This window comes from Lycorma delicatula, chromosome 2 (assembly GCF_047948215.1).
Source record: "Lycorma delicatula isolate Av1 chromosome 2, ASM4794821v1, whole genome shotgun sequence".
Classification (NCBI taxonomy): Eukaryota; Metazoa; Arthropoda; class Insecta; order Hemiptera; family Fulgoridae; genus Lycorma; species Lycorma delicatula.
In genome coordinates this window covers 24,613,864-24,626,568 of record NC_134456.1, presented here as the reverse complement: position 1 = coordinate 24,626,568, position 12,705 = coordinate 24,613,864, and the positions used below count along the sequence as shown (strand labels likewise).

At 30.9% G+C, this 12,705-nt stretch overlaps 1 protein-coding gene across 4 annotated transcripts in view; it reads right to left on the bottom strand.

Moving 5' to 3' along the window:
* The window catches only part of LOC142320573 (cytochrome P450 9e2-like), a 47,553-nt gene extending 39,525 nt beyond the window's left edge, over positions 1 to 8,028 (bottom strand). The window contains exons 1-2 of one of the 4 annotated variants that reach the window (XM_075358510.1): positions 7,867 to 8,028; positions 6,307 to 6,577 (exon numbers count right to left, since the gene is read on the bottom strand). Coding sequence is in view for 1 of the 4 variants with exons in the window: in XM_075358512.1 (XP_075214627.1) it covers positions 7,867 to 7,871 (5 nt within the window). In the remaining 3 variants the exon portion in view is untranslated. Of the gene's footprint in view, positions 1 to 4,224; positions 4,325 to 6,306; positions 6,578 to 7,866 lie in introns of all 4 variants that reach the window. The other 3 variants (XM_075358508.1, XM_075358509.1, XM_075358512.1) reach the window with 3 other exon arrangements.
* Positions 8,029 to 12,705: the final 4,677 nt, after the last annotated feature.

The window sequence follows — 12,705 nt, the reverse complement described above, 5'->3', positions numbered from 1 at the left end:
AACGATGTCAGTCCGGGAATGAGCCTTCTCATGTTTAGTTGGTTCTGACCGATGAGTCGACTCAATCTTTGCATCAATGATTTTTTCTATCATTGTTGCAAAACATGGTGCCATTGTATTAAGCAACTGCTCCACGTTAATTTTTGATGTGGAAGGGGTAGCAGCTGCTTCTGCATTAGCGGTTGATGGTCGAGGTGTTCTTTGACTAACAATTTTCTTCGCTTCAGGATAAATAATCTTTTGAAGCGTTTTAACTTCCTGAATGGCCGTTTCCGTTTTATATACTGGACAGTTCCTTGATCGGAAATTATGGTGCCCTTTGCAATTAATACAGATTGGAGGGTCTTTACATGGATCACCCTCGTGTATCTTCATTCCACATATGCAAATTTCCTGCGCTTCACATCTAGCTGCAGTGTGTCCGAAACGTTGACACTTGAAACATCGCATAGGCTGCGGAATAAATGCATGTACATCAAGCCGATGTATGCCAGCACGTACCTTTTCAGGAAGGTTAGGCCTATTAAATGTCAAAACATGCGAGGCTGAAAGATGAACCTCACCATTTCTTCTCATTGTTAGTCTGCGACACTGAATCACTCCTTGACTCGACATTTCTTGTACTATTTCTTCTTCTGTACAGTTTAGAAGATCGCGGCAAACAACAACTCTGGATGAGTTAAGGGTGCTATGCGGTTGCACAGATACCGCAAATTCACCGATCTTCTTCAATGCCTGGACTTTCTGGCTTTGACTGTCGTTGATAGTTTCGACATGCAATCCATTAAAAGTCTTCCGGATTTCTTTAACAGGACCCCAGCCAGCGTCATTAACAATCTCTCTACCGATTAAGAATGGACTAACCTTTTGAAAGTTTCCATTCTCCTTCGTAATAATTAAAAATCTTGGCTTAGGTAGATTATAGCCAAATAAACTTTTCCGTAAGTCTTTACTGATTCTATCAGCATCTTTCTTAATGTTATCACACTCTTTACTCTTTTTCCTCTTCGCTTGTGGCGAATCAGAGGTTTCTAAACGAGGGTGTTTACGTGCACCCTCTGCCACGTTTCTTTGTTCAAGTATGTTCATGAAAGATTATCCCTTCTGTAGCAAGGCTAGCCGCCGGGGTACACCCCCACTCCAGGGCTACTAACCTTGGAGGTCCGATCCAGTACTCCGGTGGAACCGGCATATGTCCTGGCAGAGAGCGGATGCGCAATCTCTGCACTGATTCCAGGTTCCTACTCACCGAAGTTTTCAGAGCTCCCATGCACCGACATACATGGGCACCATTGCTACATGCTTGCCATCGCAGGGGGCATGTGAAAAACGGAAGGGTCTTCGTTACACCTGCAATAACATTGACCCTGGCCGCCACATCGCCAGCTCTAAATATGGTATGTATCCACTTCCTAATCGATTAATTGTTCGTATCCTGTAGGTGGCCGAAAAATCCAGCAGGTTAAAAAAGGAATATATCCGAGAATTTACTCGGAGCCCCGTTAGCCAGCTATAAGTATTGTACGTAAGTTCAGCTGTTTCCGCCCTTGACGTGGAACGTAGATGTTGTGTTTCGGACATGGGGATTACCTACCTCAGGGCGTTATTATTATTATTATCATTATTATTTTGCTGAGCAGCTTCGTACAGCCGCCGACAAAGCTGCGAGCCGAAACTGCTCTCAGCCGGCTTATGGCGAATGTCGGCAGACCGAAGGCCAGCAGACGGCGATTACTGATGTCCACGGTGCATTCCATCCTTTATACGGGTCGGAAGTTATATGGGCCCAGGCATTAATAGTTGCGAGAAACCGGAAGCGGCTAGCGCAGGTGCAACGCACCGCAGCCTTGCGAGTCGATTCCGCGTATCGAACGGTCTCCGAGCCTGCAGTACTTGTGGTCGCCGGCGTCATACCCATTGCTACTTTAGAAACAGAGCGCCAAGTGATCTACAGCAGGCGACGGGCAGGCGAAGACCGGGTGACCATTGCCAACGAGGAACGAACTCGCACGTTCCTCGCATGGCAAGAGACCTGGAACCACGAGACCAGAGGACGATGGACCACAACGCTTATCCCTCTGGTCAGATCGTGGACGGAGCGGCGACATGGAGAGGTGGAGTACTACATGACCCAATTTTTAACTGGTCACGGGTACTTCCGCGCTTACCTCCATGTCATAGGGAAAGCGCCGTCCCCCGACTGCCTGTATTGCCCCGGTGTACGGGAAGACGCTGAGCACACCTTTTTCAAATGTGCTCGGTGGGCGGCAGATCGAGGGACACTAAAGGCGGATCTCGGAGCACTGAGTCCCCACAACGTGGTTGCGATGATGCTCCGTGACCTGAGCAGCTGGGAAAGTTTAGCCTAATTCGTCGGCAACATTCTCAGGCCAAAAAGGTTGACCTGGATAGTCCTGAAAATTATGTAGCACCTAATCAGGCTAGTATAGGAGGACTCGACCGGAAGTAATGTGATAAACGGTTCCAGGTCGATTCCTGGTAGAAAGGGGGGTGGTTTTAGTCGGTAGTCTGCTGATAGTGATTGGATAATACCATCAGCGGGAGCCCGACACTCTGTGCGTAAATACATTTCCACCTCCCTCCACAAAAAAAAAATTATTAATATTATTATTATTATTAGTTTTGTTTTCTATATATATTTTCTTATGTGGTTATTAGGTTTGTATGATGGTTTAAATATTTCTTTACTGTAAGTTTCAGTAATATTTTCAGTGATAATATTATCAATGTTTGAATACTTTATGTACATTTTTTTATTCTTTTGTGTCTTAGTATGTATTGGTGTGGTGCAGAATGATAAATGTCAGATGGTAAGACCATGTAACAAATGAATAGGTATAAAGGAGAATGAGAGAGAACAGGAAAATACTAAATGAGATTGAATATAGGAAAAGGAACTGGTAAAAACATTGTATGAGAAGAAGGTGTTTGTTAGTGGATTCAGTAGAAGGCTTGGTGAATATAAGGAAACGAAGAGTAAGGAAGACATTTCAAATGATGGATGGAATTGTGGAAAAGGGAAAATATGCTGAAACAAAGAGGTTAGCAAAACAAAGAGTAAGATGGAAAGCAGCAGCCATGACAGGACCTGCCCTAATCACAGAACTATGAGAGAATGAATGAATAAGAATTTAATTTGTTTAATATTATTAGATGTATAATATATAATGAGATTATCAACATACCATGTCCATATTAAAACTTTTTGTGTATGAATATGCCATTGACTAATTTACTTTCAAGATCCTGTAAACATATTTCTGACATTATTGCTGAGAGTTGAAATCCCATACATAACATACTTTTTTTGCGCATATTTGTTATTAAATTCAAAATAATTTAGTTGTCATATTTCTTATAATAGTGATGATACCTTTAATAAATTTTGGATCTTCTTAGTTAATTTTTTATTTATTATTTTTATGGTATGGTCTAAAAGAATTATTAGCTGTTATAAAAATGATAATTTGAAGGGCTTTTGTTCACCTTGAAACACTATATATGTATGTCTATGAAATATTTTCATGTTTTACCATTAAGATAAATAAACATATTATCTTAACTCAAAATTTTGTGAAAGTTTTTATTCGCACTTGAAAAGAGTGCAAACAATAATCTACGGATTGTACATATTATTCAGTTACATACTTTTTAATCATACTATTTCAGTTACTTTACAATCTTATAAAGACAAGTACCGTTAATAACAGTGTCATTAGAAATCCCACTAAAGAAGGTGCTGATAATTATATGCTGATAAACTTTTGAAAGAGCTTTAAAAAAACAAATTACATTAAACTGAAAGCAAGTCATTTATAATTGTTTAGTAATTTTTAAAAAACCTTAGATATTATAAATAACTCATTTTCTAATTATATAGAAATTGTTCTTTCGGAGAATAAGTGATCAGAATCAGAATAATTTTTATAATAATTAGAAATTGAAATTGTTTAGCTGATTAGTTTCAAGTGTGCAGTTTGTGTGGAATTACATACTAAGCATATCAATGATATATGTCTTGTGTATTTGTTATTTCTTCAAATTTATTTAAACATTTTTGCTAGTTCAACATAAAACATGTATGTTGATGATATTTTTAAGACTCACTCTCTTTTCTCCTTATTAATTTATAAATGCATATCTGCTTCTTACTCTTTAGTAAAAGTAAATAAATTTACATATTCAGCTAACTTATTTTATCACCTGATATTTTATGTGTTAGAATAACGTAGTCTAAATTTAGATCTCATTCTGTCATGTACACTTTCATCAACAATGTAATCTTCAGTTAATATAACTCGAACTAAAACATTAAACATGTAATAATCATGATAACTTATTAAATTTAATATTTAATCATATTATGGACAATATCTTTTATTATAAAATATGAACCAGCAAAGTTAATATAGCCTATATAGTAATTACACCTAACTGAGGTATTAAACCAAAGCAGTTAGTTATTCGAACAGATATTAACATTTTCTAGACTTACAATTTGTTTACAAGAATATGAGGAAGCAGTGCTTGTCATTATGAAGACTTCAAGGATAGTTAAAAAAGTTTTGACTTCACTTAAGTATAAAAAAAGTCTGTTAAAATTTAAATCTGGTCTGCCAACAAAATTTATTACCTACTACATATATTGTATAATATCAACATTTGTTAGTTTATTTGTTAGTTTTCTTCACCACTAATAATCAATGAAATAAGAAACACAGGGTGACTCCTTGAATTCGCTCCTTTTCCGCAGAAAAATTAAAATTTCCAATTATAAAAGAAAATTATTGGATAAGCAAAAAAGGAAAAACTTTGTTTCTGCATATAAAAAAGCATTGCAGAAATGATTGCATAATATTTGATTTCCACTATATGTTTTATATTATTCAATTTTTTTTGGGGATGCTTAAAGATAGGACATATAATTTAGAAGTATGATGAGTAAGCCCATTAAGTCTATAAATACCTTGGGAAGTATAATATCATTAGAGGGCAACTTAAAAAAGGAAACAACAAGAAAAATTAATTAAAGCAAACAGGCAGTACATTTAATCACACTAGAAAAGGCACCTTGTATGGTAGACATACACAAATAATGGAGGACGAAAGATGGCTGAAAGGAATATAGAAGTGAGGCCCATCAGAAAAAAGAAGACAGAAGATGACAAAAATTTGAAACAAACAACTAAGGAGTGATACAAATGTCATCAACTTTGAGAAGAAAAAAGATATGGAATAACATCTTATTGGTTTGCAACCAATATACCTTGGGAAGTATAATATCATTAGAGGGCAACTTAAAAAAGGAAACAACAAGAAAAATTAATTAAAGCAAACGGGCAGTACATTTAATCACACTAGAAAAGGCACCTTGTATGGTAGACATACACAAATAATGGAGGACGAAAGATGGCTGAAAGGAATATAGAAGTGAGGCCCATCAGAAAAAAGAAGACAGAAGATGACAAAAATTTGAAACAAACAACTAAGGAGTGATACAAATGTCATCAACTTTGAGAAGAAAAAAGATATGGAATAACATCTTATTGGTTTACAAGAGATGACTAGAGGTGAGATACTCATTAGAAAAAGATTCATTTACTACCTTCATTAGATTAACTATTTTTTGTTTTAATTTTAAAACACGTACTTTTATTATTGAAAAAAAAATAGATTGCCTTACAAAAAGTTTACTAGAAAATAATTGAAAATAAGCTTTTTTATTAAAATACACATTTTTAATTTAATGAGAGGATGAATATACAGAAATTAGATGAAGTTAATTATGGCTTGTTCAGTTTAAATATAAATTGACACAAAGACTGAACATCTTGGAAATAATCTTTTTTTAATTTGATATCTACAAAACCACATATCTTTTAGGTAACATCTTAAAGTTAATTAGGCTGTTATTAATTAATGTTAATGTTATTATTGCTTAATATTATTAAGCACTCATATCATTATTAGACAGCATAGTAAAAAATAGGCACTTGTGCATCGCTATAATAAATTGCATTTATTATGAGTTGCATGCTTTCATAAAAAAAATACATATACAAAAGTACAGACAATTATATAGAAATATTGAAAAAGAAATTAAAAAAATTATGCATAAATTTATTCCCTGAAAATGTATAGAAAAAGCTAATGTATAAAATAAAGAAGCTAACCATAAATGTTTAATATTCTTAACCATGGTATAAGGATTTATAGTAATTTTTTTTTTTTTTTTAATTCTAGCAAGAACTCTAATTTTTGTATGTCAATTTATAAAGATTATACCTTTTCTTTCTTTTTCCTGTTTAGCCTCCGGTAACTACCGTTTTTAGATAATACTTCATAGGATGAATGAGCATGATATGTATGAGTGTAAATGAAGTGTGGTCTTGTACATTCTCAGTTCGACCAATCCTGAGATGTGTGGTTAATTGAAACCCAACCACCAAAGAACACCGGTATCCACGATCTAGCATTCAAATCCATGTAAAAATAACTGGCTTTACTAGGACTTGAACACTGGAATTCTCGGCTTCCAAATGAATCTTCTTAGAACCTAAATAAATAAATAAACCTTTTTTATTCTTATTTGTACATAATAATACATTATATATCAAATCATGTTTCGATATGGTACTCCGTGAAAAAGAAAGGAACTACCTTAGTTTGATGAATACCTAACCTGGATGAATCAAGGGAACCAAGATAGTCTTGAGAGCATCATCACAAAATATTTATAATAAATTATTAAATAAAAAATAGATTGCCATATTAAAATACAAATAAATGAAATATTAAAGTACATATCTGAAGATATTAAATATATAAAAAACTTCAAAATAAATCACAATATAGAGGGTATTAACGAAAATTATTTGTGCCTATATTATGTATTAAACAGCAGGAAATGCATAGTTCTTTCCAGTTAGTATTGGAAAAAATTCCTTTTTTTTAAGTGATATATACCCTGCAAAAAAAGGCTTTAAATTTTATTTTGAGAATATCAATCATATTATTCAATAATTTATTAAAAAATTGCTTTTTAATTTTTAAAAATGGTTGACTCGTGAATCATTGATGCTGATTAAAGCTCACCCATTTTGTTTATTCTCTGATATTATGTAGAATAAATAAAGAATAATATAAAGAAATTAATTATATAGCAATAATTGCAGTAGATAAACTATTACAAAATAGATAGCAATTGTTATCATTAAATATTATTTATTATATTAAATATTACTTTTTATGCTAAATATCTTTTATGTTTATAAAGCAGTGTGAATATAAAATTTTCTACATAATATTTATAAAATTAATAATGCAATAGTAATAGCGATCACAGAGATAATTTGTTGCTGCATAATTCATTTTATTAAATTTATAATTCAATTTTATATGAATGAAATAAATGGCTCAATTATGAAATATTACACTTACATAGTTATTAGTAAGAAATAATTCAAGAAATTAGTAGTAAAATACTACTATTGTACATTTGTATCCAAAATACAAATGTAAGTTACAGTAGCTACAGAAAACTACTGCAAAGCCTGTTGGTACAGAACTTAGTGTTGCTGGTTCTAGGACTGAAAAATAGGTTATAAAAGTTTAAGATATTTAACATAAGAATGAGGTTGTCATACAATACTGGATAGTAAATCCTCTAATTATAACATCTAGTAATAATGATAAATTATTAAAATTTAATTCATTGTAAATATATAAATTAATCTAAATATGACATAAATGTAATGTAACAACAAAGTAGTAATGAAATTCTAAAAGTTTTTTTTTATAAGCTGGTAATAAATTCATATATACATGTTTTTTCTTTATTCTTACCTCATGTATTAAAAAGAAGTTTTAATAGATAGCCACAGAAATCTCTTTAGGGTACTGAAAATTAATTTCATTAATAAAATCATCTAAAAAAATTTCAGTTTTGTTCACTATCAATAATAAAGACTGTATTCAAATAACTATAACACTGATCAAAGAAGAAATGTTATTAATAGCTAATAATTGCTATATTTTACGACCGAAAAGGTGAATTGATAACGTTATCTATGATAACAAATAATACATCACTTTTCATAGTATTTCTTTATACTGTATAAAATATGTAAAAAAACATTACACAGTTTACTTGAATTTTATTAATAAAAAAATTTAAAAATTATTTCCTTTCATTCCCTCTTTCTCACATTTGTTTATTTATAAACAAACTGTTGTCGTTAAGACTCAAGTTTCATATTCTCCTTTTTTATTTGTAAAAATAAAATTTTCACTTTTTTCTTACTCTTTATAAACTTTTACTCTTTCTTTTACTCTTTATAAATTCTCACTTTTTTGTTACCCTTATTAAATGAATTTGTCTAATATTCTATTGTTGGAAGTCTTTTTCCATCCTTCAGACTGAACATGTGTTGAGTGTATATGAATGTATAATTAATTAATACAATAATGTTACATATGAATTACAAGTTCAAAGATCATAATAAAAATAATTTATATTATAAACAAAATAAAATTTATTTATTTGAATGAATCAGCGAATAATAAAATATTTAGAATAATTAAATATAACAGTGGTATTGAACCAAGACGGCATATTATTTGACAGTAATAGATCTTGGTCATTAATGGAATATTATTAAATAAATAGATTAATTCAAATTAGAGATCATTTTGATCTTGGAATTTATGTTAAAATGATTCTGACTGGAAGATAACTAAAGAGTAAAATAATAGAATTTTTAACCACAGTGACTTAAAAGGGGTTCAAATACATGCTGTCTTTAAATGGAATTAAGCATTTATCTAAAAGTACATAATTACATTAAGTGCATGATATTATTTTAATAAAATGAAAGCATATTATTTTGAAATTGAATATCAAGGTGACTTTTGAAATAAAATAAGAAAAACAGTTACATAAATCAACACTACTAAAAAAAACAAAATTACTATCAAATTAGAATAGGGAAACAACAGTCATATAGAAATATTAAACACTTTTCTTAAATTATTCTTTTCTACTGCCAACTTTGACTACCTACGGATCTCGTGAAATAACTTTGCAATTTTCCCTTCTCTTCCTTCAGTATTCTTTCACCTCTTCTTTCTTTCTTTTGACCAGGTTTTCTTGGTCTTTTCCTTTTCCACCTCCTGAAAACCTTAAAATTTGTTTGTTTAATGTACATTTTTTCTATATCATTTTTAACTTCAATTTGACTGAAATCTCAATTACTGAAATAGTTTAAATAGATTATTGTAATGTCTCATTTTTTTTAGAGACATTGTTTTTTTATTGCACATATTTTTTATCAATTGAAAAGCTAGTTCCATTTTTCCAACTCTGGTATTGTTAGTTTTTTGTCATCCATTGTTATGGATTATTTTCCCTAGTTATCAAATTTTTCTAATCAATTGATCTTTCATATTTTGTATTTAAAACCTTTGGTAAAGTTATTATATCAGTCATAAATTTGGTCTTCTCAAAGGATAATATTTTCAAGTCAGTTTTTCCTATTTCTTTTAATAAGTTTATTTGTTCTGTAGCTGTTTGTACATTTTCTGAAAAAAAATCACTATATCATCTGCAAACAACAATCAATGATCCCTAGATTTTGATTTTTATACCACAATATAATCTGTTTGCTTATTCTTTTTTTCTTTTAATCTCTTCTCCCATTCTCTAACTACATTTTAGAATAGACAATTAAATAGGATCAGTGATATCTCCACATAAGCTTGAAGCTTGTGCATGGGATATGAAAATGGAATTTTGTAGCATATGAAGAATGTCATGCCTGACTGGGATTCTAACCCAGAACCTCCAGATGAAATGCCAAGACCCTATCACTTTGTCACGGATATAATCTCAAAGGCTTTACAAATTTCACACAAGTGTAATTTTAGATTTTGTATTCATTAAATTTTGTTAATTATTGTTAAAATCTTAATCATCTATTCCAAATTCTTCCAGAACACCAAATAATGATTTTCTGTCAATAGAATCATAAGCTTTCCTTAAAATCTATAAAAAAAATTTTTACAAAACTTTTATTTTTGTTCATTCTACCTCTAATGATCAATCTTAATGATCTATCTTTCCTAAAGCCTCCTTGTTATTCTCTCAGTTCATTATTGACTTTGTCCTCTACTCTGATTAACAAAACTTAATAAAATTCTATAAAATTAAAAAAAAATTAAACATTAACAGGTACCAAATTGGCTTAACAGTAGTAAACTATCTGACAAAGCCAAAAATAAAATGATAGCTGCATGGAGGATATTGTCTCAGATGCATGTCTCTAAAAAGGCAAACCATTTACTTTCAGGAAATCATCAAGATGTTACAGTTACTGACCCAAATCACATGATGGAATTACTTAACTCACACTTCTTAAACACATCCAAAAAAAGAAGAAAGAAAAAAAAGAAAAAAAGAAGTGGTGAACAAATGGTTAATTATAGGAGCTTCCCATTTCCAGATTTGAACAGGAAATAAAGAACATTTAGACCAATTAAAACTCTCTAGATCTCTTATATGGGATAATGTACCTCCCTTTAGACAAATAGTTAAATCCTGCATCATCGATGCCCATTGTCTTTTGGTTTATGAGACAGATTGAGAAGGAATAGTTTACATTTTGTTGTTGGGTTTTTCTATATGTCAAAAACCTCTATATGTGTTCTTCACAACATTCTTCTTAAAAATTAAAAGTTTATGGATTTAGAGATGGTCTTTGAATTCAAAGGTTTCTTATAGAATTCTTTTTTTGACAAGAAAACATTTTTTTCAAGTGATATGAGTCAATCTAGTATCTATAAACAACTGGAGAAAGAATTCCACAGAATTTAAAATTGGACCTCTGTTGTCCTTGCTTATATAAATTATTAGTCAAACTTATCCAGAGTATCCAAAATTGATCATGAACAATGATGACATTACAGTTGCAACAGTAACTAAGATATTTTACACTCAAAAACTAATCTTCATGAGCAATAATTTTTCAAACAAGCTCTTTTTTATTTACAATCTTAAAATAAAAAACATAGTATTGCAAAATTTTTTTAGGCCTATGAATAAAGGTAAATACAAAAACAGAACTGGAATAATAAAATAGTTTATTGACTGAGTAAAATACAGATAATGAGTTCAGAATTGCTTTGTGTTATGAGGCCAAAGAAAAAAAATTATATTACATAATTTGAATAAAAAACAGAAAATTATAAAACGAATAAAAAACAAAAATTTATAAAACAAGTGTTTAGTGTTTTATTCCTTGAGTCTTTTGGCTGTGTGGAACTGTTCAAAGCATTGTCCAGTACACAATCCAGGTTGTGCAGTACAAGTTTTACACATATATTTGGTACGTTTCCTTGCCCCTCTATCACTGCATACAAAACAATCCTTCATTTTACCAGGTCCTAGTGACCTGGGAATTACGTAACGGTGCAAAAATCCAAGCCGGCAGAGAAAATGCCAGTAGAGTATGGCCACTGTGAGTGGCCATACTCTACTAGCATTTTGAGACACTTTGTTAAAGGAACTAAACAAGCACAAAGGGTTGATAAAACAGTCTAACACTAATAATTTTTTTGGTTTGATAGAATGTTACGTGTCTGCCTTGAAAAACTGAACAAGGACTTTTATGTAATGCTTAATTGTTCAGTAACGTAGAAGAAAAGATTCTTCAAATGGTTTACTATTCTTACTGCATTTATCTGTCACATATGATATTTATGGTATTGTTTTGTGAAGAATGGTATTATGCCAAGGAAAGTTCCTTACAGAGAATAATGTATTCTTAAGAGAATAATGTAAATAGAATATTGTGTGATGGCTGGAGTAGATATGATACCCTGTTTTTAAGGTGGAAGAAAGTCCTCCTTTTGTAAATGTTCCATATCTGTCTTATGGTTATATTTTTTTGTTAATTAATTTCAACAAGCAACTATAATGATATCCATTTATGATACACAAAAAATAACCTTTTAATATACTCTGAACATAAGAAAAGTACTTTTAAAAGAACAGTTTTTATGTGGGAGTTAGATTATTAAATAAACTTCCAGTTACATCACTTTTATTGAATGTAATAATTGTAAATAGTCTATAATTTATTATTTACAGTAAATAATTTTTATGGCAATAAATTTTTATCTTTGTAACCTATTATTATGTGTTATAACTGCTGGTTTTCTCTTGTTCAGTTTTGTGCTTTGGTATTACAGTTGCTGGTGTCTTCATGCTTCTTTCATTTAATCAGTATGTCATTTTTTTATCTTTTTAAAGTGTAATGTCCAGAAAATAAATAAACAAAACATATAAGGAACATACATCTACAATAATATTATAAAACTCACAATCCAGCAATTAAATATTAAATTACAGTAACTGTAATTTAATATTAACAGAATTATTAATAACCCAAAATTATTATATCAAAAACAGAAAAGGTTTCCCCAATACAATTCTGTCCTGGACCCCACCTACAAGCTATTTCAAAAATATACTTTCCACTTTTAAGTGAAACCTAACAACCTTGATTGTTATGCGCTATACAGTAAGTGTAACAAACAGACACCTATCAATGAAGGAATTCATTGTCAATGAACTGCCTTCTAAGACATGATTTTAGCACATTCAGCACAATGTAACATATGAATGAC